At 43.3% G+C, this 26,728-nt stretch overlaps 1 protein-coding gene across 4 annotated transcripts in view; it reads left to right on the top strand.

The window, feature by feature from the left end:
- pde4d (phosphodiesterase 4D, cAMP-specific) overlaps positions 1-26,728 on the top strand; it is a 225,966-nt gene that overhangs the window by 140,455 nt on the left and 58,783 nt on the right. The window contains exon 1 of one of the 4 annotated variants that reach the window (XM_058071078.2): positions 6,668-8,489. The exons of the other annotated variants lie outside the window; for them this stretch is intronic. Within the exon in view, the coding sequence (XP_057927061.2) occupies positions 8,401-8,489 (89 nt within the window). The 5' untranslated portion in view covers positions 6,668-8,400. Of the gene's footprint in view, positions 1-6,667; positions 8,490-26,728 lie in introns of those variants that run through there. 4 annotated transcript variants of the gene reach the window in all.

Genomic DNA, 26,728 nt, shown 5'->3' with positions numbered 1-26,728 from the left:
AGCGGTCCAAACAGAATCTGTAGTAGTGTCGTAGAAGACTTCAAAATGGGATATTCGCTTCCACTTCACTCATCCACATCACAACCCCTTGAAGCTGAGCTCCGCAACCTGGGTTAACCCTAACCCATCACTGTACAAGCTGCAGGGTTCAAAGCATGAGAAAAAAGTATCAGTTTGTACACTAGAAATGACAGTACTTAAATACTATGCCTGCGTTGCGTCACACATCACATTACGTACTCGAAGCAGGAAGAGGGCAATCTATCATGCTTGAAGTACGTTCAAACGTGAGGCTGTGATCACCTTTAGATCATCTTCCCATGTTTCATATGCCGCTTGAAACCTTCGGATATACAAGTAATAGACAAATTGATCTGATTACAAATATGTAAATATGGAGGGAGTCCAGTTTGGGGGCCTTAGAATCTCATCTCTGCTATTTGTAGATGATGTGGTTCTTATGGCTTCTTCGGGCTGCGACCTTCAGCGTTTACTGGGACGGTTTGCATCTGAGTGTGAAGCTTCTGGGATGAGACTCAGTACCTCCAAATCAGAGGCCATGATTCTCAGTCGGAAAAAGGGTTGAGTGCTCCCTCCGGGTTGGGAATGAGGTCCTGCCCCAGGTGGAGGAGTTTAAGTATCTCGGGGTCTTGTTCACGAGTGAGGGAAAGTGGGAGCGCGAGGTCGACAGACGGATCGGTGCAGCCTCAGCAGTAATGCGGTCGCTGTACCGGACCGTCGTGGTGAAAAGAGAGCTGAGCCAGAGGGCAAAGCTCTCAATTTACCGGTCGATCTATGTTCCCACCCTCACCTATGGTCATGAGCTTTGGGTCATGACCAAAAGAATGAGATCTCGGATACAGGCGGCTGAAATGAGTTTCCTCCCTAGGGTAGCTGGACTCACCCTAAGAGAGAGGGTGAGGAGCTCAGTCATCTGGGAGGGGCTCAGAGTAGAGCCGCTTCTCCTTCACATCGAGAGGAGTCAGTTGAGGTGGCTCGGGCATCTAATCCGGATGCCTCCCGGACGCCTCCCTGGTGAGGTGTTCTGGGCATGCCCAGCCAGGAAAAGGCCCCGGGGCAGACCTAGGACACGCTGGAGGGACTATGTCTCACAGCTGGCCTGGGAACACCTTGGTGTCCTCCCGGTGGAGCTGGAGGAGGTGGCCGGGGACCGGGAAGTCTGGGCTTCCCTTCTAAGACTGCTGCCCCCACGACCCGGACCCGGATAAGCGGAGGAAAATGGATGGATGGATGGACAAATATGTAATTCCTGAGGGGAAGGACTTACCATTTTGTCAAATGCCACCCTGTGCGCCTGTGTGAATGTGAAAGGAGGACTTTTGTGCACAGAAGGAGGTATGACGGTGATGGACAGTCAGCCCTTTCCTCAGTGGACCCAAGTATTCTGTTGGGTACAATTTGAGAGCATCTCTTTCACGTGTGGATCTTATCTCTATTATTGAAGCCTAGATATTGAGATGAGCAGTAACAACATCGTAATAAAACCTTACAGTGGAATCTGGAAGGTAAAACACAATCTGATACAGGAAATCATGTGTTCCAGGATCAAACTGTGGCCGTCATAAAACCTTTTATTAACTATGCATTCAACTATACAGCATATAAATACAATAAAATACTCTTGAATTTACTGAAAAACAAAGGCAGTTAAATTTTTTATAATTTTTTTAATAAACCGTGATAAGTGAATTTCCACCAAAATAGGATTCCATCTTTATAAATGGAGTATTTTTTGATTCGGAGTATCGAAAACATGTTTTACAACCTTTCTCAGATTATTAGAGCCATCTAGACATGTCACCTTTGCATCCGTACTCCCCAATCAGAGAAAAGATGCCATTTTAGACATTGTAAAGCTCATTCGTGTCACAGTAAATATGTTCCATGCCAAGGACAGGAAGTGACCTCGGAGGGTTCAGTGTTGAGTTTTAGCTTGGCATGTGTTTGTGTGTGGCAACAGTTGCTGTGTTATTATTATGATGATGATTATTATGAGTACAGTCTGGATACGATTTTTACTATTATTACAGCTCTGTAGACATGAAATAACAGCACTATACTTACCTTTACACTCTTTATTACCCAATATAGTAGATCTGATAATAGACAATAAGCCATTTTAGATATAAATAAGACTCACAGGTTAGCCTTGACAGCGTACTTCCTGGAATTACATGGCATGTCACGACTTTTGAATGCCTTGTCTTCGTATTTCAGTAATTTAGCCATTTTAATGCTCGAAAATGCTTAAATCTACAAGTGGCCGCCTGGGATAGGCTCCAGCACCCCCACGACCCTCATGAAGATAAGCGGTAGAAAATGAATGAATGAATGTCTGTATCTAATGACACATGACCGCAAAATAGCATACAGATAATGCTATTATAGAGCTACTTTTGTAAAAGTAGCTGTAAAAATGCTGGAAGTATAAAAAAAATAAAACAGTATAAAAATAATAATAAAATATGTAGTTTATCAGAACGTACAGTATGTTTACGGGGAACTAGTTCTATCTGAAAGCTTGTCAGCACATTCCAATACATTCATTTTATTATGTCTAGAGTTTTGACGTAAAATGTTTTGTTTTTATTTTCAGAAATCTCTCTCTTGGAAGTGGACAAAATGCATGAATGTAGAAAAGTCAGGAACGGTGGCAGAAATTGACTTTTGCATCAGAGTTTATTGGAAATTACAAAGCAGATCATTATAAGCAGCTGGTGGTAAACCTCCTGAAGTCACTTGTAGGATCACGAGGAACGATTCCACCAGGACAGCTATGGAGAAAATATATCAGGGAAATCAGTCTAGTCCTCCCTGACACTCCCGACCCCCAGCGGATCCCCCCAACCCCCCCACCCCAGGGGGCCCACCACAGTATTTGAGAAGCATTGCTGTAAAGGGGTATTTGGCACAAGTCTTTAGATTTAAACGTTTGCTTTCCTGGTACATGACCAGTCGCCTTTGTTTTTGGACAATAATACATCAGACAATACACACGCTGCAGTACTATCGATTGATGCAGAGAGAAATATGAGTGAAAATTCTTTGCTAACATGAAATCTCTTTGCTAACATGAAATCAATACTGATTTGTTCCACTGTATAGTCTTTTCATCGGCTGTTCAGACCACTGTTATGATGTGATACTTGCTTGATTTGCTTGTTTTTTTTGCAAGAACACTTCTAGAGGGAAAAAAAATCAAAAAGATGCACAGTCATCGCTGCATTTAAAAGTACCTTTCCTGGACCTCTTCTCTTGTCAATCCTCTCCTCTGTTTTCTCGCCTGCACGGCTTAATATATCTATTCATTTTATCCTTCGTACTCTCTTTCTCATCCTCTCCTCCAGTCTGCCTGCCTGTTTGTGTCGGCTGGCAGAATGAGTCGTGACAGCTCACCAGTGTTGAGTGGGTAGGGGGCCAAGAGCCCGCCAGGCAGTGTTTCAAGATTATGCAATACGACAAGCAGTAGCGCACACACAACTATACACAGCGGCAGTGTACGGGATGGTGTTGTGGTACGCTTGAACCTACAGAATGATCAGTGGAGTCAATCACAGAGAACTAATGACATGTACCACCACAGGCGTGAATGGCTATCTGGGGTGATGCAATCCATTTACACAGCAGTAGAGAGCAACGTCATTAACTGCGAGCAATATCTCTCATCGTCGAGCTAACACCATTGTCAGTTGCATTTTAAAGGCATAGTAGCAGTCAACTATTGGCCTTTGTAGGGTGAATCAGTTAATATTAGGCTGTCAAATGTAATTCATAATTGTGTAAAATAATTATGAAATGTATGGAAATATACTATAGATAATTGTTCTTTTCACCTCAAGACATCACCCCTTGAAAAAGGGGACACTGTCAAATAGACACAAGTCACAGGTCTAGAAGTTAAAGGTCCTCTCGTCCGTCCCTTGCGGTTCAAATAATGGTCAGTAGCATCAGCAATGACACAAAACATTGATGGGAAATGACATTACATTACATTACATGTCCAACATGAGAGAGTAAGTGGTAAGTTATTAGCTTCTTACTTTGTCCTTCTACCCTACTCTGTCAGAAACCCATTCTTACATTTAGAATAAATAAATTAGAGGCTAACTTTTTGCTCGCTAGCATGCTATGCTCAAAGCGATGGCCATCTCTTTTGTCCCTGCAGTGGTCCTGTCGCCGTGCATTGGCAGTATGGTGAAACAAAGAATAATAGGAGCGTAAAGGTGACTATAGGGGTGTCATTTCATGTCCACAGGGCTCTAATAATGGTAAAACTGTATTTAGAACCTGTATTTTTAACCACAATAAATGAGAGACAAATGTTGTTGCAATGCAGATGTAGTTTATTAAGCAGCTTAAATCAAGACTTTTCAATTTGAAATGCCTTGATGTGTTTTTTTTGCAACTTGATTTTTGGCTTTATTATGAGTAAAATGTGGTCTCAGTCTCCTTAAAGTTGAGGTGAACCAAAAACGGACCAGCTAAGCGGCTATATACCTTCTGCATGTCTACCAGGTTTGCATGAGATCAAATGACATTTGACCTAGCCCTTCATGCTTAGACATACAGTATATAGTATATACAAGTCTGAAAGTCCTTCATGGTAAATATGAAATGTATTGGTGCCACAGACAGACAAACAAATCCGCCACTGTTTTTTCCATTTTTCAGGCCTTGGCAGAAGTCCACCCTCTTGTTGCTTATGTGATTTAACCTTAAAAGCCTCTTAAATTAAGATGGTTTTCCCTGTCGCCGCTTTTACGACATGGCTCGTCCTGCTTGCGCACACAAACCGGCCACATTCTCCCAGTGAGCCACGTTTCCCGCAAGAGGATTCCTCAGCAGTCACCGCCGTCCGCTCCACCCATGTCATGAGTGGCGCTTGTTGCTGAAGGTGCAAGCTGACGGTTTGACTTCTGGGAGCGTTTGAGAGGCTGCTGACGTGTGCGTTGGGCAGGAAGTGTGCAAGAAGCAGTGCTGGATCCTGTTTTTCTAGACCGCAGCAGCTGGAACCGCGCCACAGCAGTGACACTGTAACGCTAAACACACACACACTCTCGCCCTCGGCCTCCACTCATAACTTCCTCACAAACACCACGCCCACCCAAATTCCTAAATTGGTCACACACGCAAATACATTTGACCCGCCATCATGACTAATCGTGCAATTGATGGTGTGTGGCTTTATTGTCAACAATCTGCGCCATCTTTACACCTGGCTGCATTTGAAAGACAGCATGACGTCTTTCAACATTGAAAGGATTCCCTTCCTTCTCACGAGACTGTTGGAATATTTTGGCGGAAACTACAAAAATGATATTTTAGTAGCCTTTTATGAGGTATTCATTGATCACGACTACAATCTAGTTATGCTGCAATGTGGTTCACTTGCCAAAAAGTAAACACAAGTCATGAAAATTACCTTTTCATGATAAAATACGGTTAGCGCACTGACCGCACAGCTAGGAGACCCAAGTTCAATCCCACCCTTGGCCATCTCTGTGTGGAGCTTGCATGTTCTCCCCATGCATGCGTGGGTTTTCTCCGGGTACTCCGTTTTTTTCCCACATTCCAAAAACGCTAGGTTAATTGGCCACTCCACATTGTTCATAGGTATGAATGTGAGTGTGACTGGTTGTTTGTCTATATGTGCCCTGTGATTGGCTGGCCACCAGTCCAGGGTGTTCCGCCTCTCGCCCGAAGACAGCTGGGATAGGCTTCAGCACCCCCTGCGACCCTCGTGAGGATAAGCGGTAGAAAATGAATGAATCATAAAATATTAAAATTTTTTGCAAATTTGCATCAAGACTTTGCATTAGAGATTCTGCTGCTTAAATTTGGTGTAGTTTGAACATTTTGACTATTGCCCGTAAAACGTGCCAACAAATTGTCTGTTCAGGCTTATAGAAGTCTTGTACAATTGATGACAGAAAATTATCTCGTATACACAATACTGGTATGCACTGTTTATATGATTTCCTACCACGAATATTGCACCAGGAAAATGTCATATTTGAATGCATTACACCCATAAGTATATTGGCACAATTTGCTACTGAATTTGCATGACCCGTTTGATTGTAAAAAAAAATAATTCACATCTGATGTGACGGGATCACCCTGTTTTAATGCAGTATATGTCAAATTTGTGTGGGGAAATTATCCTATTTAAACACACATGAGTGTGAATACAATTTTTGTATTATATTGTGGTGACATTTCACTTCCGTTTCCAGGTCATGTGGTTGGTGTAGCAACTGAGTCATTACTAAGTTGTTGTTGCTTTACTCGGTGGAGTGTAAACGGTTGATTCCACTTATCCTCGACTACTGTCTCATTCTGAATCACATCTTCACATTTGGTGACCCCAAAATGCTATCCTACTAAATTTTTGTCAGAATATTGCCCTGCATTTTAAACTCAGACATTTTTTCTGACTAAATATGTGTAAGAATATTTTTCCTATGGACTTTGACAGAACTTATTGATCCAGAAGGGCATTTGCTTGCTTACAGTAGCTGAATTGCTGAAGAAAAAAGAAACACTTTTACACCCTGGACTGGTCGCCAGCCAATCATAGGGCACATATAGACAAACAACCATTCACACTCACATTCATACCTATGGACAATTTGGAGTTGCCAATTAACCTAGCATGTTTTTGGAATGTGGGAGAAAGACGGAGAAAACCCTCGCATGCACGGGGAGGCCTGCGCGCTAACCACTCGAGCACCGTGCATCCCAACATTCATTCATTCATTCATTTTCTACCTCTTTTTCCTCACGAGGGTTGCGGGGGTGCTGGAGCCTATCCCAGCTGTCTTTGGGCGAAAGGCGGGGTACACCCTGGACTGGTCGCCGCAGCCCAACATACAAACAATATTTGCATATTTACAAATAGTCTATAAATATGGTAAATACAAGTAAATTAAGTGTACTTTACACACAGCGCAATCATGTGGTGGATTATCTTTTAGAGCTGGTTGACATATGGGATGAATGTGGCGTTTACTGTGAGAACGGAACTGCCAGGAGTATGTTAGAGAATGAGGTCCTTTGCTCCTCTATTGTCAAATGGAGACCAGATTGTCCAGTGTCCTCCTGTCTCTCACTGTTACAGTGTCAATAGCTTGTTTGTGAAAACTGTTCCGTACTGACTTGTATATTTATTACTGTACATTTGTACGATCTCATACTATACTACTGTACTATTTCATACTAAATTAGCCTGGTAAAATTGTCCCATTTGTAAATACTTGTAAACACAACACTTTGTGTGAGCTCATACAATGTTGACACGAGAAAATACAACACATTGACTGTGTTTATGTGTTTTACCTCCTAAATTTGTACAGTACATGATGTGGTACTTGAAGGTGCTTATAGTAAGAGACCACAAATTTGCAACTTTGGGGAAAACAACATCCTGAACAACAAGTTTCCAAGAAGCCCCGCATGCTTTTCACAGTCTTACTCATGCACAGCACTCACCGGACACACATACAGCGCACGGAATCTCACGCTTCGTTTGTACGCATGCAGGCATTCGAGACAGACACCACGCAGCGCTTACGTGGTGATGACGAAAGAAACAGACAAAGCCATACTTAGCAAAGAAAAGAAAGGTGTGGGCTAGCAGATGGATTTAAGAGGGTGGAATTACTTATGTCAACACATTACTACAGTGCCGCCTTTCTTTCCCAGCGACTGGAGCATGTGCAGACAGGTCGCTGTGAATGGAGCGATGTGGTAAGAGGATCAATAGATTTAACAGAGTGCATGGTGAAGACACACCTCTTGTACAGGGTGAGGACACCACACAGAGAGGAGGAGGAGGGAGGCAGAGATAGGCTAGATGCTTCATTGTGTTTCTTTTTCTATACCCCTCTCCCCCCCCATTTCCTTACTTGATGTTGAGGAAGAGCAGAGGATGCAGGCAACACGCTCTTCTGTCATGCAAATGTGACTGCTGTTGCCATCGCTCTCCGTCAGCTCAGCTGTCAGGGAAGGGAATGTTCTCCGCAGGAATGACTCCCTGAGCCGGCTCACCATGTGGATGTGGGACAGTAACTTCCAAACTTTTGCCGGAAGAATCCCCAGGAAAAAGGCCCCCAGAGCTTATCGTGTGGGTGGCCGCCTGCGTCAGTCTGCCTTTTTTTTGTGTGTCTCTTTCGGAACTCATGGATTTAATGGTGCCTGATTATTAGGATTTAATGTGCTTCATTTGCAAAAAAGTTTCACAGAGACTCTTGACGGACTGCAGCATGAGACACCACGTGTTATACTGGACTTTCCACTGCACACTGTGGGTCTTTGCCTGGAGATAGAATATCAAATAGCCCAAGAAAAGCCTCTTAAAAAGGGCGATTCGGGCTCGTTATGAAACCCGGATTGTGTCCAGGTGTTTCAAGTGACAGGACCATGAAGCACCTTCGCCATTTTCCTTTTAGAAGACATTCCTGGATATGGTAAGTGCCCAGTATATACACTCATACATTGAAATAACAGTTGCACTGCAGCCTATGGGTAGTGGCCCAAATACTTGCTGACACATATATAGCGTCCTCAATGTGTTATAATCATTAATGCTCAATAGCCAGTTTGTTACAAAGTCCTACTCATGCCTCTGCAAACACCTTTTGCTTGATGGTGACGATTTTGCTAAAAAAGTTTTGCACACGTGCTTGTCAGTCTCCTAAAGGTGTGTACCAAATTTTGTGGTGATTTAGCTAAACAACCTGAAGTTATAGAATACACAAGAAACATCATACCAGTACAAAGAGTCATTTTTATTGCAGAATATATATACTGTATGTGTGTGATTTGCTGGCTTTTGGGATGCACAGATTACTTTTATATGCATAAGCTTTACGGAGACCTTACAGAGACCCAAGCCTATAGGTTAGGTGAGTTCCACCTAACCTGGCACATGCAAATGTAGCCACGTATACATGGACCCAAATATTCGAATTGCATTCAGTTTATTTGCTGAAATGGAAAGAATGTAACCTTTGTATACACCTCATTCCGAAAGAAAAGTGCCAATCCGAATGAACATATAATTGGATTCCCAGGGGTGGAATATTCCTTTCCCCAATCCGATTGAGGTGTCTTGTACCCGATCAAACAGAAAGTTGTCAGGGTGCGTTCTTCTTCATGGTGTTTTTCTTCTTCTGTTTTTTTATTGGCGGTTGGCAAGCAGCTTTCGTGTGCGCTAGCGCCATCTGTGGAACAGAATCTAAACCATTCTGTACGCCATTCACAAGTCCAGTTTTATTAAAAAAGAAAATATATATCTATATAAAACATGTCCCGAGTTTAATTATAAAATATTAGCAAGATTGAATTTGATCTTTTCCTGTTTAAAATTATCCCAGGTGCGTTCTTTCAGCACATGCTCAAATATGACGTAACACGCAGCTCAAGACGTTCTTCAGTTTTAAAAATGGAGGCGAGCAATTGGCACTGGACTGTTGCGGAAAGTTTGTTTTTAGATCCAAACTAAATTTCAATGATGCATCCTGTCGCCCTTTCCCCAGTCTCAGAGCTCAGACATATTCAAGGAAACACGGGCCAAACATTTCCTGTCATTTTTCTACCACAGCAAACAGCCATTAAAAAAAACAGTAGGTTTTTGTTTGCTGTTGGGAAAAAACCTTGATGTGTGCTGCGTTTGTCGTCCTTTTCTCTGCTGTCAGGTTTTTCTGAGTCATTCTAAATGAGGCTGTGTGTTGTCTGTTGGGAATAGTTGTGCCATAGCTACGCTGTCATCCGAAAGTGGACCTAAGGTGTCCCCCCCCCCCATCGTCATTATTGACAAAGCTGTGGCGGCTGTGGTTATATCTTCTCATTATTTCAATTTGTCTGCAGCACACAAGCATGCACTTGTCGCACTCCCGACTATTATAATGGCTCCCCTAAAGTCAAACGAAAACATTTGTCCGAAAAAACGCTACCATAACATCATGCAGCTATCATTTAATTTTTCGACACCATTGGGACAGTGTTGAAAATTATTGTTAAATTATTGTTAAGTGGCCAATATCCGTTGTATGGAAGCTAACGCAAATGGGGAAAGTAAAAGCCTTTTTAGCTATTTTATTGATTAAGCAGGCACACTTTGTGTTTGCAGTTAAGGAATGTCACCCTAAATAGATTTCATATGTTTTAATCTACATATTTTTCTTTGTATTTCAAAGCTATGTATCTTACTTTTTCCTTATTTCAAGTTAAACAAACCAGTTTGGCTCCTATCATGTCTTTTGTTTTCATATTGTTATGGTTGTAGGGAGTTTTTCTTCTCCAGTAAAGTTGAGTAATGGTCTACAGTAAATTGACATCACGCCGCAAAGATGGGCGGGGCCTTACAGACAGGAAGTGCTGTCAAATAAAGCACAACAAAACATCCTGGTTCCTCTGTTTTAGCCCACACTCGCGGGGTTTCACAAACATGTGAATCCCCCTAGAATGACTAGATCTCAGGGCAAAAGGGAGGATAATAGTAGCTGTTGTTTTGAATTATACACACACCAGCTCGCTGACATCGTCCATCTATTATGTACATTCTTATCTCACACATGAAGACAGGCAACACAACATTTGTATCAACCTTGATGTTTTTTAATTGTTAACCCAAAAGATTGACAAAGCTGTCATTTTCGCTTTGTGTCCATGGACTCTTACAGTGAATGTGGCGATGACAATTTATCTGTCATGCTTGTCAGTTCATGCATTCGTCTATAAAACATGACGCATGTGCTTCTGAGACTCCATTTAAAGCCAGGGAGGGATTTCATGTATTTTTTTTACTATTTTTTTCTAACTCAATCACTAACCAGTGGCATCATTGTTGTGCATGTCCTCGGTCAGTGATAGATAAATGATAAATGCATACTGTAAATGAGGAAAAAAAACATCAGGTGACCCAAAGTTTGTGATGGCAGTAAATTCACTCATCTAATGTTCATATTATGATGTCACCAGGCTCGGAAATGGTCAGACCCCTGTCTCAATAAGCTCATCAAAATGTGAAAATGGCATCATTGGGGATATTGAACACTGCTGCTTTCTGCAAAATTAGAAGTATATTTCCTGCATCCCATTCTCCTGTGGCTATTTCCACGTTTTTTTTTTCTTACATTCCTGCTACCGCCCACATAGCGGTGTTTTGACCACCCATGCTACACGCAACGTATGTTCCGAATCCCCTGGGATTTCCCTCCCTGCGACACAGAACACGGTTAAGCTCCAAAAGTGTACTGCTTTGTGGACTGTCATAGTGTATAAATATCGTATTTTCTGGACTATAAGTCGCTGCGGAGTATAAATCGAACAAGGCCAAAAATGCATCATTAGGTAGAAAAAAACATACATGACTCGCACTGGAGTATAAGTCGCACAAGACGGAAAATGCATAATTAGGTAGAAAAAAAACATACATAAGCCGCACTGGAGCATAAGTCGTATTTTTTGCGGGTAATTTATTTTCCAAACTACTTAACCAAAACGGACATTACGTCATTTTGGAAGACGAGTTCTAAAAATAATAAAAGAATAGAGAACAGGCTGAATAGGTGTAAGATATGCAAACACAATGCTTATTCAGCTACACAAAAAATAAACATGAACAGGTGAAAAGGTGTCCAGTGTTTATGTGAAATAACAGTTTTTTTTCTTCATGGTAGTAAGAGTAGCCTTCGATTTACGCCAGTCCCTAACAGGTTTCTCACTTACTTCAAACTTCTCTCTGCTGCTCTTTGACTGTTTTTAGCTGCGAATTTCACAACTTCGATCTTGTAGTCTGCAGAGTATGATTTTCTTTTCAGGGCATTTGTCGTTCTCAGTTGTCTTTGTAAGCTAAGGTCTATTGTTTAAATATAAAATTGTTAAGGAGTTGGAGATATCGTACAAAAGTCTAAAGTGCCCTCTTGTGGCTGTCTGTGAAATTATATATATTTTTTTCAAGTCGCTCTGGAGTCGCAGGAACAGCCAACCTATGAAAAAAAAGTGTGACTTATAGTCCGGAAATACGGTATGTAAAAGTTATTGGTGTTATGAGTTGATTTTCATGTTTCATGGGGGACGTGCTGAAGATAGTTTCATCTCTTAAAGGGGGGCGCTGTAAAAAAAAAAAAAAAAAAAAAGGTCAGGCGTGCCCTGAACACCTCCCCAGGGATGCGGTGTGACTGCTCCGATTGGTTGATAAGCTCGCCATGAGTTCACTGATGCCAAAGAAAGAGCTCCTGTTTCATCCCTGACTCATGAGCGGCACCGTATTTAAACCATTAGTAGTAGTTTTGAACCACACCACTGTATTAGTTGTACGGTTTAAGAAAAAAGTACACTTTATACACCAGAATTTACAGTACTTCTTACAGGAGAATTTGATTTGGTTTGTGTTCAATTTGGTTCAATTTGAGTCGTACATTTTGGAAGAAATTCATGACGCTAACCAAGGTTCCACGGAGCACAAAGTAATGTTTTTATTTTCATTCAGTTTGACTTTTAAAAGAGGAGCGTTTTAAGTTTAAAAAAAAAAAAAGACAGATGCACTGTCTGTGGAATTTATTTTGGGTGTGGTGCATTTGGTTATGGCAGAATATAAAAGTCACTCTTTCCCATCAGAATGTGACGATGGCAACACTACAACACACACACACATTTGTGCTGGTCAGTTTGTGACCAGTGCTCTGATGTAATAAGTCACACTTTCCATCTTATGGGAAACACTGCTGTAGCACTGACTTCTCTTGGTTGAAGTCGGTTGTCATTCTTGGCTTTCCACTCCTATTTCTGTGTTGTGGCATGAGATAAAAAGACAAAAAATCAACATTGTTAGCTTACTATCTCCCACGGCCCTGTGTAATTGATTGTAGTTGTGCATTTTCAAGCATAAAAATGTTCTAAACGAACTAAGATACAACACGTTGCTGAACTGTAGTCTAGACTGGTGACTAGGTGTCACTCGTAATACACACCAGATCCCCTTAGGGCCATATAAGGGGACATTGGATTTCTCCCTTCCCCCCTTATATGGCACTGTATGTATGGTTTTGCAATGTAGCCAGCGACACCGTCTGTGAGCGTGCACCATTTTGCACTGTTTTGTTTATATTTGCCGACCAAACGCCTCAGCAAGCGTTGGCTGTCAGGATGAAGGCTGCGCTGCCAGAAAACCTCCATCGGTAGTTGGAGACTGGTCATGTCGGTCATCTGTGTTTATGTTTATGTTCATTCCGCTTAAAACCGAAATAAAACCGAAATCCATAACCCATAATCAGTTCACATGTCCAAAAGGAGTAGGAAGAAGCAAAGCTTATTAAATCCTACCCCTCCATCTGGTACTTTTACAATCAGTAACTGTTCCACTTGTTCACTTCCTGCTTTCTTAATTTAATTTAATTTAATTTATTTTAATATGTTCTCTGTAGGCGGCATTATGAATTATCCTTACTGACCTTTTTTGCAGTACATTTAGCGAGTGAAGATTGCTTTTATAGTTATTACCCCATATTTCCGCACAATAAGTAAGATATGGCAGAACCAGACCCCTCCTACCCCTCCATCTGGTACTTTTACAACTGTTACATTTGTTCACTTCCTGCTTTCCTAATATAGTTTAAGTATTTTTGTGGGTTTTTTTGTTTTAATTTTTTTTTATTTTTTGTCCCGTACCAAAGTACGAGGTGATATGACCATGCAATGACATAATGGGTACCATAGTAACTGTCAATATAGTGATATGTATAGCACATCATGACTGGTTCAAGACTCTTCATCCTTGTATTTAGCAAACATCAATGCTTGTATTGTTTCTTGAATTGGCTCATCGTTGTGCATTGTTTGAGGGTCTTACTCAATCCATTCCATAGTTTGATTCCACATACTGAAATGTTATGGCTTTTTAACATAGTCCTAGCATATAAGTGTTTCAAATTTTGTTCTTCCCTGAGATCATATTTCTCCTCTCTCTACAGCACAAATGCACACAAACCGATGCAGAGTGAACCCTCTTGTCATCCAGCCTGTGTGGCACAGATAGATGAACAGACACACATGCAAGCACACGTCAATTCCTCCATCCATCCATTTTCTTTACTGCTTATCCTCGTTATGTACATGTCTATGCTGTACAACATCTCTTTGCGCAACAGCACGAGATGGAGGTTTTTGCATTATATTTTGCTTGCTTTGCTATTGTATTTTGATATTTTTGCTCTTTACTGTATTTACAATTTTTACCTTATTTAATTTTATTTATTTTACTATACTATTTTACATAGTACCATTCCCCTTATTTTCTTGAACCCTGCATGCCCCGGTGTTTTCCAAATCTGTAAGCTGCTGGTTCTGTGAATTTCTCTTGGAAATTAATAAAGTATCCATCCATCCGTCCATCCTTAGGGTGGCTGGGGTATGCTGGAGCCTATCCCAGCTGACTCCAAATGGTCCATAGGTATGAATGTGAGTGTGAATTGTTGTTTGTCTAAATGTGCCCTGTGATTGGCTGGAGACCAGTCCAGGGTGTACCCCGCCTCTCACCAAAAGACAGCTGGGATAGGCTCTGGCGTACCAGCAACCCTTGTGAGGATAAGCGGCATAGAAAATGGATGAATGGGTGACAGGCCTACCAATTATCCAGTTTAATGGAAATGAATGATGTAGTTTTTGTTTAGTCCTGATTAGTACAGATTATAGTTGACAAAAAGGATCCTTCTTTCAGGGAGACAACAGGCATCAGACGTTGCAGTGTAACAATGACAGAAAATATCGCTTTCTTGAAGTGATTCAGGTGCTACTGGCCAAATAAAGTCTCTGAAACAGATTGGAGTAAATAATATTTGTCCAACGAAGGCTTCAAACTCAGTGCCTGAGGAAAACACACAGACAAACTTCCCAATATTTGTCTTTTATAGCAATGTCCAGGTATGGCTGCATGACACCATGCTTCCATAACAACATGAAAAACGTGAGAGCGATGTAACACCTTACAAAAGCCCCAGAGGCGGCTCAGTCATCACATTCATTTCAAAAGACCATTTTTCTGTTTCAATTTGATTTATCAGGCTGCGCTGTTCACACAGCAGCTGCTACACAGGCAGTTCAATCTGTCATTCATCCTCCCGCACAAAGGGGAACAAGACGACGACGACGGACAGATCAATAAGAAAGAAAGGCAGAGGGAGCTGTCTGGCACCATTCCCCAACCGGGCAGGCTGGCAGCCATGCCGCAAGTCGCACATAGAACAAACATAATAATGCTTATTTCTGATTCTGAGAGCCATTTTTTATATTTTGTTGAGAGGGTCAACATATTAAACACAGCTCACAGTATAATGTTGTATATATTTCTACACCACTGGCAACTTCAAACACACCAATAAATATATTTTTGATTACATTTATTTTAAGTTTTCATGAAAATAAAAGAGTGATAAATACATTTAAAAAATCTATTCATATATTCATAAATATGAATGTTCTGAACTCCTGTTTCCATACCAGTGTTGTATTCAGAATCAGAACTGCCTTTATTGTCATTGTGTTGCATACAATGAAATTTGAGTGCAACTCCATGGTGCATTTTATAAAAGTAAAAGTAAAAATAAAAGTAAAAATAAGGAATAAGAATATAAATACAAATATAAAAAGTGGCAGGTGCTGTTCAGAATAAATTTAAATATATATACATCAAAAACAATAACCTATACAGTAAACAAAATGTGGAATTGCAATAAACAAAAGGTTCTATTGCACATATTGTACCTAATTTCACTTGAATGAATGAATCTTATTAAGTCTCGCATTGCGCATTTTGAAGCTTATTATACATAACAGTGAGGTGTGTGTTTTAGTAGTGCAATAATGATCATTTATGATTTTTCATTGCAGTGATGACTTTAGGGTTAGAGATGAGATGAATAATGCAACAGCAGGGGTGTCAGAGCGTGCATGGGTCGCATTCACACTGAATAAACAGCGCCTCTGCTGGTTACAGCCAAGTATTGCACTCCATTTTGCCCTCAGTGCAATGAATCAAAAATAGATTCAAACGAGACCTGAAGAACATGTCAGTCGATGGTCTATGAGGCTAAACCTTTCAAGTAGAATCACATTCCTCTCAAAAACTTCAAACCCCTCGGTAGTTCTCGTCGTAAGCGGATTTATTTAGGACGATAACCACAGAGAGAGAGAGAGAGAGAGAGAGAGAGAGAGAGAGAGAGAAACTATACTCTGTTGTTATGGTGACACTGTGCAGGCACATACGTCAGTCTTTGACCCAAACAAAACCCGAGTCTGGCTTAGAGATGTTATCAAGGCCAGGTCCTTCCTGCACAGAAAAAGGAGCATCCTGCTTCAATGGTGCCACAGCCACTAATAAATACACAATAAAGACTGTAATCTAATAATGTGTACGTCCTGCTTTGATGTTATTGGCCGTAATGTCACGGTCGGTCTCGAGAGCTTTACAGTTCGACCCCAGGATGCAGAGAACAGGACCAAGTGCAGGTAAATAATATTTATTCTGCGTAATAATAGCAACAGAAGAACAAAGCAACTCAGGGATTGACTAACAAACGATAATGATTCAACAAAGGGAGAAGCACACACGTGAACTAAATAGACAGCACAAATTAGGGACAGGTGTGGGTGGCTATGGCAACAAAGGCAAGGAGGCAAAACAGGAAGTCCAATACAAAACCAGAGTGTTCAAAAGGGAAACCAAAGCCCAGACAGGGAACATGGACAAACTGTCACGCACGAACCCACACAGGGCGTGACAGTACACCCCCCTCAAGGACGGATCCTAGACGTCCAAAACAATTCTCAAAGAGGGATGGGTGGTGGGGAGACCGGAGGTGGGGAGACCGGAGGTGGGGAGACCGGAGGTGGGGAGACCGGAGGTGGGGAGACCGGAGGTGGGGAGACCGGAGGTGGGTCGCCGACGGAATCCTTCTGGGGGCCGGCCGTGGCGGCAGGCCCGGCAGAGCCAGCAAGACCCCTCCACGTGATGGAGGGAATGGTTGGGTCGGTAAACACCCTCCGGGGGGCGCCCTCGACCAAGCGCGAGGTAGGCCTCCTCAGGGGGGCGCCCTGGGTGTAGAACCTGGGCTCCGGCAGAAAGTCTAGAAGCAGCGGGCGTCCGGCCCTGACGCGGCGACGGTGAAGCAGCGGGCGTCCGGCCCTGACGCGGCGACCATGCCAGAGCCTCTCCATCTGCTCCAGCAAGCCCTGCTCCTCGTCTTGCAGGTGGAGTGGGCTGTGCCTCCTCACTCTCCCAGCAGGTGGCGCCATCGTCCCTTTCCCTTGGTGGGCTGGGCTGTGCTTCCAGCATAGCCCAGCAGGTGGTACCAGCCCCCCCTCTCGAAGGTGGATCCCAGACGCCGTCATCAGCGGGAGCCAAAACCAGGGAAGGGAGGAGGGAGGCTTGGAGGAGGGTCACTGGCTCCTCCAGGTCAGCCGCCCCGGCCGCAGCCACTTGTTTAGGCTTGAAGCTGCGCGGCTTGGGCACGGGAGGGATCAGGGACGCCGCGCAGCTTGGCATGGGAGACGGGTCTTGCGAACCCCAGGGGCTGCGTGGCTTGGGCACTGGAGGAATCTGAGAGGCCACGCAGCTTGGCACGGGAGCCGGGTCTTGCGAACCCCAGGGGCTGTGCGGCTTGGGCACAGGCGGAATCTGGGATGCCACGCAGCTTGGCACGGGAGACGGGTCTTGCGAACCCCAGGGGCTGCGTGGCTTCGGCACTGGAGGAATCTGAGAGGCCACGCAGCTTGGTACGGCAGCCGGGTCTTGGGAACCCCAGGGGCTGCGTGGCTTGGGCACTGGAGGAATCTGAGAGGCCACGCAGCTTGGCACGGGAGCCGGGTCTTGGGAACACCTGGGGCTGCGTGGCTTGGGCACTAGAGGAATCTGGGGCACCTCGCCACTTGGCACGGGAGCCGTCGGTGAATGCACGACAGGCTGCGACCCGGCAACAGCGAGAGGGTTGAGCTGTGCCGTGGCGTGACATGGCGAGGCGGAGGAGGGCGGCCACACCTCTTGGCGACGTGCCGTGCGTTGGCGACGCCGCCGCGTCGGAGGGTGTGCTGCGTGTGAAGCCAGGGGCACTAGCGTGCAGTCCGACCCCTATACCATGGTCTCCAGCTCCTTCGGCATGTACCTCGGGCGGGGGTACCTTGGCTCGGCGTGGAGAGGAGGACGAGCAGGGTTTCTCCTTCCGACGCCGCGGCTTGCGTCGGCGTTGCGGACGGTCTGGAGTGTTGTCGGTGGGTCTGGGATAAAACCACGCCATTGAGACGAGCGTGTCGTCCGGCCCGCGCACCATGTCCTCCAGTTCCCATGGCGGTCTCGCCATTTCCTCGTCTTTCATGGATTTGAAAAGCTGCAGGGTCCAAAATTCGTTCTCCGCGAGGTCGTCATCATTTGGTTGGATCATTCTGTCACGGTCGGTCTCGAGAGCTTTACGGTTCGACCCCAGGATGCAAAGAACAGGACCATGTGCAGGTAAATAATATTTATTCTGTGCAATAATAGCAACAGAAGAAATATTATAATATTTATTATTATGGTTATATATTATATATATGGTGGTTTTATATTATAATATTTATTCTGTGCAATAATAGCAACAGAAGAAATATTATTTACCTGCACGTGGTCCTGTTCTCTGCATGCTGGGGTCGAACCGTAAAGCTCTCGAGACCGACCGTGACACGTAACCTATGTCACAGCTGGAATGATGAACTCGTCCACTTTAGAATGGCACCGATTCAAGTGCAGACCTTCGCCGAGACCTAACAACCTGAATCAGTTGGACCTGAAGGTTGAACATATTCCATTCCAGGACGCTGGTTGTTTGCCTTTTACTGTTGAAACAGTCAGCTATTTAATTGTGTTTAAACAACATCCCATCGTTTTTCATTCTCTGTCATACAAGTGTAAAGAAATTCACCTCTGTAAACCATGAAAATCGTAAAGGGCTATGGCAGTGGTGTCCAAAGTGCTGCCTGGGGGCTATTTGCGGCACATGGCTGTTTTTTTATTGGCATTCTAAAAATATGATTCAACAAGAAACCTAAAAAAAAGCAGCAAAACTGAAAAAAAAATGAAGAGTAAAGTCAAAATATTAGCAATTTAACAACAAAAGGTTGTATTTTTCCAAAAATAACATGCTCTAGCAACATGTTAGTTTTTGGGATGACATGCCTCTACGATTGAGCGGTCCAACGCCACAAACGTTCCTTCTTGTCACGATAACCTGATTGGTGTTGAGAGAGAGAGAGAGAGAGAGAGAGAGGAGGAGAAGAAATCGAACACGTCACATGTCAATATATCCATTATGATTGATTTATTATCATGAAACGCCTACTAAGTTACATTACACAATTCGAAATGTCCAAAAAGAAGTAACGGTAACAGTGCGGAACTCAGCGCCCCCCCTACACTGTAAGATTCATGCATTTTTCACTCTTTGACTAGTAGCTTTATCCTTCTAACCCTAAAACAAACAGTAATGGAAACATAATCTCCACGAGCAAGGTAATAAATACTTAGTTCATGATGGCTAAATGAGCTGCTGTGGTGCAGCCACATCCCCTTGGGGGCGGAGCCTGACACGCGTTCTGGGAATTGCCCTCATTAGTTGCTGAGGCTGGATGATGTTTATACTCTAAAGATAAAGATGATGCCGGTGTTTATGATGCTGTGACGCATAGACAGATTACCATAGACAGACTTCAGGGAGGGAGTATCCCACAGCACCCCCCCCCCCCCCCACAGCTCCTCCCCACACCTGTTACAGTACCTGACTGAATAGACTGGTGTTTTGTACGCTTCTTGTACTTGGGCTCACTTTTTTCTTTTTTTGTACTGGCATAAATGGCACATTTGTACAATAATTTATAACATTTATGTTAGGCTGCACAGCAGTCGAGTGGTTAGAACGCAGACTTCACAGCTAGGAGACCAGGGTTCAATTCCACCCTCGGCCATCTCTGTGTGGAGTTTGCATGTTCTCCCCGTGCATGCGTGGGTTTTCGCCGAGTACTCCGGTTTCCTCCCACATTCCAAAAACATGCTACGTTAATTGGCAACTCCAAGTTGTCCATAGGTATGAATGTGAGTGTGAACGGTTGTTTGTCTATATGTGCCCTGTGATTGGCTGGCCACCAGTCCACCCCGCCTCTCGCCCGTAATCTCCAGCACCCCTCGCGACCCTCGTGAGGATGCGGTAGAAAATGAATGAATGAACATTTATGTTTAGCGTCCCTCTGTGTGTGTGTGTGTTTGTTGGCACATGATGAATGCAATTGTGCAGGGCTTCCTTTGGCGGAAACGCTCTCCCACTTGCACAATCCCAACTGTTACATTTCTCATCCATCCGTTAGGACACATTCACATATTTGTAGGCTGTTGAATAACACTTCCAACACACACACACACACACACACACACACACACTTTGGGCTTATTCCATACTTGCAGCCAGCCTGTATGTGTGTTATGTGTATTATGTCTGTGCCTAATTAGAGTTTATGGATATGGTAACCGTAACAAATGTTGGAATTCATATTTCACCTCAATGAACCGCGGCACCCCCAGTCCCAGCAGCACTATTGCAGCCCCAGACCATGATGTGACCACCACCATCTGTAAGTGTATCCCAGTCTTATCTTTCTGCTGTTACAGTATACGTCGTACAAGCTGTAAAATGACTACTCCAAAGTACTGTACGTACATCCAAGTTTAATTTCCATCCAATTGTCCCTTCAGAGAGATGATATTTAAACAAAAATGGTTGCTAAAATGGGAGGGGTGCACTCACTTTTGTGAGAAGCTGGATGTGGAACCTCTTTGTGGTTGCTGTGGGTGTGTGTGCACTTATGTAAACAAGGGCACGATGCATCCAACAAAACACTAGTGTTCCGCACATGTGTATGCTTTGAGGAACATCCCGGCCCGGCTTACGTGGCGCACAATGGCAGGCTATCCCTCAGACACACACACACACACACACACACACTAAGCTTGTCCACAAGCATGTGGCCTTAACTCTCACACACTCTCACCAGCGTAGTAGTGATGTCATCAGGGCTTTAATGAGGGATTATTCTGACATCACAGGGCCCGCTGCCAGGTTAAACCTATTACGTTCACCATGTGCTTGCACCATACTGCAACGAGAGTGGTGTGCGTGTGTGTGCGTGTGTGTGCATGTGTGTGTGTGTGTGTGTGTGTGTGGCCATGCGGAACGTTTAATAGGTTGCCCGTGACCATTCATCTCTCCATCAATTTGTTACAGTTTCTGGCAGGAAGTGAGTTTCACAGCGATGGACATAAATCCTCGGAAGTACTCAATAACGGCTCACATTAGAATCACATTTTATCACATTAGAAATAACTGGAACCACTCTAAATAATCCACACAGTCAGGAAAATGGCAGTGTTCTGGAATGGCATAAGTAAGCATGCTGAAGTGCAGCACGTGATGTGTCCTGTTCCCGGGTGCGTTCTTTCAGTGAATGCTGAGACATGATGTAACACGCAGCTCGAGACGTACTTTGATTTTAAAAAAATGGAGGCGAGCAATCGGCACTGGACTGTTGCGGAAAGTTTGTTTTTGATTCAAACTAAATTTGCTTTACTGCACATGCCCCTTGACTATTCTGGTTGATTATAGCGGCGCATGTAGACACGTGATTGAAATGTTCTTTTCCATGTATACCATTGCTTTCGGAAAGGTCATTCGGAAAGATTCCATTCGGAAATAGTAGGGGGTGGTAAATCCAAAGATCAAATGCAAAAACGTCCACTTGGGATATGATTAACACCTGTCATACAGATACATTGCAACCAAAATTAAGGCTGTATCTCTAGAACCCCCCCCCCCCCCCCCCACCTCTTGCAAATGAAATACAGCCCCTAAATCATGATTTCTGGGATTTTCGCGAGCGATATTGCGGATATGAATTAACTTTACAAACAGCCAGTGATTTGATAAACTTCATTTAGGGCCTACAGAGCGTCTTTAAGAAACTGACAGCTTGTCAAGACTTTGCAGGAACCCTTCAAACTTGTGTCGTTCTGTCACTTCTTTTACCTAAGTACGACATAAGGGCATCTCCAAACTCCTCTGCAGTTTTCGGCAGTGTCATCTGGATCTGAAAGATGGGATCTACCTTAGGAAGAAGTGTGGAACTCTCCCTAGCAAACTGTAGAACTGTAACTTCATCCTCTGTTGCTTGACGCTGTCACTCAAATTATCGTTTGCAAGATACTTTTCAACTTCACCACTATCGGTGAAAGGACCACCACTGGCTTTGAGTTTATCCAGCATATCTAGCCTTTTCCGCTCATTCCTATGAGCCATTTCCTGTTTCTGGTCTGCTCCCTTCTCAAACTTCTTCTTTGTGTGATTACTCCACTTCAGTTCAGCCTCCCTTTTGGCTTGGACTGCTGCTTTGAAACCCCTGAACGAAGGTATCTGGTATGTTCCACCACATGTACATCCATGCAGGCAAACGTAACGAGCACTACCTTGAGGTACGGGAGCTCCATCACCTCTCTTACTAAACTGGCTAGTCTGTTGTTGATGTGAGGGTTCTGTCTTAGGAAACCTACAAGGTGATCATAGTTGTAGATCAGCACTGCTGCTGCCCTGGACAGGCATCCAAACCTGCTGTCCTTCTATGCAAATAGCACACTAGATACTTGTCTTTGGTTGAGAAAAAGTAGGAATTGTTTGTAGAGGTTCCATGGCTTATGAGCATACTCAGGAGCGATGAACGTGAGACACATGTCAAGTGCTTGTCCAGCCAAGCTGGAGTTCTTACTGTCCACCTCAAGATCCACCATGAAACCTTTCAAAACCTGCTCCATCTTCATGTCAGCTTCCACAAGCCTCATGACTTTGTTCATGGCACTGCTGAAGCCCAGTGTAGTGTGGGTGCCACCAAACAGTTGGCCCGCAGGTGTGTCAAGGTTGTACATCTCAGAGAGCAGTTTTGCAAACCCCTTGTTGTGCTCGGTGCTATCTGTCATATGTGTATCTACAAGCTTGTACACGTCTTTTGCTTCAACTCCCCTGACAGACGCTAGAATTTCAAAGCTCATGTCCACTTGCATAGCTATGTCCTCAGTTGTCTCACCGTGGAATGACAGAATAGGCAGAGGAAACGGGGTATTCTGATCAACATGCAATCCCTGGACGATGAATTGACCTACACCTTTCTTCGTAGTACTGTCTGACGCATGCGTTACCATTTTACCCTTCTGTTTCTCCTCCTGTAGCTTATCAACAACGAGTGACAGACTTTGTGTTTCAATTTGCTCCAGAGCCGTTCTGATGTTCCTGTTAGTTGGAGTGGCATTTATGTCAAAATTCTCTTCAGAATCTCCAGCATTTTTCCACTGGCGTCCAAACATTGTATTGCCAACTTCAACAACAGCAGAGCTGGATTCATTCACTGAAAGACCCTTCCCAGATTGATTTTATAAAATTCATTGTGGACTTTTCTCTCAGAGATTCTTATGAGCTGAAACTCTTTCGGAAGTGGATCATTTGTGTCTTGCTCGTCAACGTCTTTAAAGAGTATTTTCTTTTTTCTCTTAGTATCAGCAGAATGTCTCTCTGTCATTTGAGTTTCTCGTGTTTCAGTTTTTTGTCGCTTATAGGCCCAGTCATTTTCATCTTCATCACTACTGCTGCATGTTGTAGGAATTTCACCAGCCTCCACAAGCATTTCAGTGATACTTTCGAGGGTCTTGTACTGAAACTGTTCGTCTCTCTCTCTCTCTCTCCTGTATCCCTCTTGTCTTTCTCTCATCCTTTGGGCTTGCATTGTACTGTGATACCAGACAGGGTCCACTCCTTTGGAACAGATCATCTTGCGTTCTGTCTTCTGGTCCTCGTAGTACTGATGTTTCATTATACTCATGCTGACTCCCCACTCCTTCTGCTGGCGCATGGGATCGCCAGCATACCCATCGAAGAGTTCGCCTTTCCTCTCAAATAGCTGTTTGTATTTTTTCACAGCCTTTGCATCTTTTCCTTTCTGTCCGTACTGCTTTCTTCCTTCACTGAACTGCTTCCTGAGAGCCTTCACTCTCCTCTGAATGGTACTGATCGACACGCAGTACACAGTTTCATGATAGTACTTGATGTATATCTGTTTTGCCACTTCTCGTACCGCAATATCTACCTTTGCCTTGCTTACCTCCAAGTGGGATCTTAGCAGTTCTATCACACTCTGAACAGTGGGCAGTTTTGATGGAGGTTGGAAATGTTCACAAGGAGCAAAGTCTCTGTCAGCATCAAACTCTTTAGTTTTGGAGCGGGTTTTAGGCTTGGTAACAGTACTTGGTACTTGGTACTTGCCATGGTAGCTTACAATTGGACTACAATTACTAATTGTCCAAGTAATACTACAAGTTCTGGTGAAACTGCAAAATATAAAATAAACACACACTAAAACCATGTTCAACAACTGCATTTTAGTTATCCACTGTGCGTTTCACCAACATTTACATACTAGCATTAAGTTCCGGCCGCAGAAACAACCGATCACAAGGTTAATACCACGATTTTTTCTTTGCAAGGGGTGTTTTTTTTAAAGGTAGAAATGAATTTCTTGTGTCAAATACCTTTAAATAGCCTTATGCATCACTCCTGAAGCGGACGTAATCAAATTCCAAAATTTTTATTTTCATCCCAATTATCACCCCTCACTATCGGAAAGAGAAAAACTCCTCATGTAAACGTGGCTAATGTGAATGAAAGGGTTGTTTGCTCTGTCTTGCAGTACTTGAATACGTTTGGAATTGTATATAACTGACTATGGCCTGCACATAATATGTACTTCACCGCTTTGTACTTCTTAGTTTTAAGAAGGGGAAGCTTGGCGCTAATTAGGCGAACTATGATGAAATGATTTTAAAATCAGTCAGTGACGCTGCTCACGCCAATAATATCCCAACTCTCTTCCCTTTTATAATATTTTCTTGCAACTTACTGTAAACACATGCATGTGCATTACTTCCTTAACCTGCAGTAGTTATTGCTGTAGTACTGTAGTAGTAGTAGTAGTAGTAGTAGTAATAGTAGTGTCACGCCCTGTGTAGGGTCTCACTTGACATTTTGTCTATGTTCCCTCTCTGGGCTTTAGTTTCCATTTTTGATGCTCTTGTTTTGTATTTGACTTCCTGTTTTGCCTTGTCTGTGTGCTTCTCCCTGTGTGGGATCATTATCATTTGTCCGTCTGCTTCCTGAGTTGCTTTATCCTGCTGCTGCAATTATTATCATTAAATTCAACATTTTACCTGCATTTGGTCCTGTTTTCTGCATCCTGGGGTCAAACTGTAAAGCTCTCAAGCCCGACCGTGACAAGTAGTAGTAGTGGTAGTAGTAGTAGTAGTAACTCAACACCGAGAAGTGTGCACTTTGTATATAAAATGCTAATAATTAAGCAAGTCAATGCATGGATGCTCCACAGTTACAAATGATTTTAGCAGACCATGTTTCTTCATTCTTCATCTATACCAGGGGTGACCAAGGTGTGGCCTGGGGGCCATTTGTGGCCTGCGGCTAGTTTTTTATTGGGCTCCAGCACATGGTAGATATCAAATTCAACAACAACAAAATGCAAAAATTAGGAAAATGGCACTCGAAAGAGAAAAGGTCTGAATGTTGACACTGTTACCAAATATCAACACAAAGCTTTTGCATCCTTTGGTATTTCAGTATGTGGCCCTCGTAATTGATTTGCAACAAATGTCAGTATTGTTATTTTTTGCTAGACTGGAAGAAATCACATGAGGCCAGAACGGGTATAAAATGAGACTTTTTTTTGTACTTCTTTTTGTAATTCTTATTCTATTGTGATAAATAATAATTATTTTCAGAAATTGAAATAGTTATTGCTGTTTGCATCGATCTATGTCATTCAATACCACATGTACTCTGTTAAGTCTTTTATTTTGTCATGATTTCCTGCCCTTAGCAACTGGAGGCTGATTGGTTTTCAGGAAGATACCTGTCCCTTTTGAAATCTGCCATATCGCCAAGGCAACACATCATAAACACCAATCTGGGTGTACGCAGTGGAGGCAGTCGGGAAGTGCAAGCATCGCCAAGGCGAAGGAATTGGTCCTTCACGTACAAAACCCCCTGGTGTTGGAGGGGGGCTGAGAGGCGCTTTGTTGGGCATCAAAGCATAGTCGTCTGCTCCATCACAATAACTTTGCTCATTCTCACACTGCAAGATGAATTGTCTGTCACTGTCGCCGGTTTTCTTGCAGCCAAGGTGCAGTTGCTATGGTGATAATCTGTAGCATGAGCTACTACTGTGAATGTTATATTTTTCACCATTCAGCCTTAGTCTTTGAGAATTCAATTAACTTGAATGTATGTGCTGTGTGTGTGAACCTGAAGAAGAGCGATAGTAAGAATGCAACTCTTGAGTGCAGTCACTCCTAGGGGTGTAAGAAAATATTGTTTCGGCGATGTATCGCGTACTTTGTTCCACGATACTGTATCGATATTAAAAAGTACACCGATATTTTTAGGCATTTATCATAGACTGTATATGGTATTTATTCAAGTGTAGACACGGCAAAGGTTCATTTCTTATTTTAATCTAAACCTCCGATCGTTAGGTGGTAGTCAATTAGGCAAGGGCGTTGAATGAGATTCACGAGTGAAACATCCTC

The sequence above is a fragment of the Doryrhamphus excisus genome, linkage group LG3, assembly GCF_037039965.1.
Source record: "Doryrhamphus excisus strain RoL-2023G ecotype Guam linkage group LG3, RoL_Dexc_Guam_v1.1, whole genome shotgun sequence".
Taxonomy (NCBI): Eukaryota; Metazoa; Chordata; class Actinopteri; order Syngnathiformes; family Syngnathidae; genus Doryrhamphus; species Doryrhamphus excisus.
Note: the sequence above shows the minus strand (reverse complement) of the source record. Positions and strands in the feature narration are given on the sequence as shown.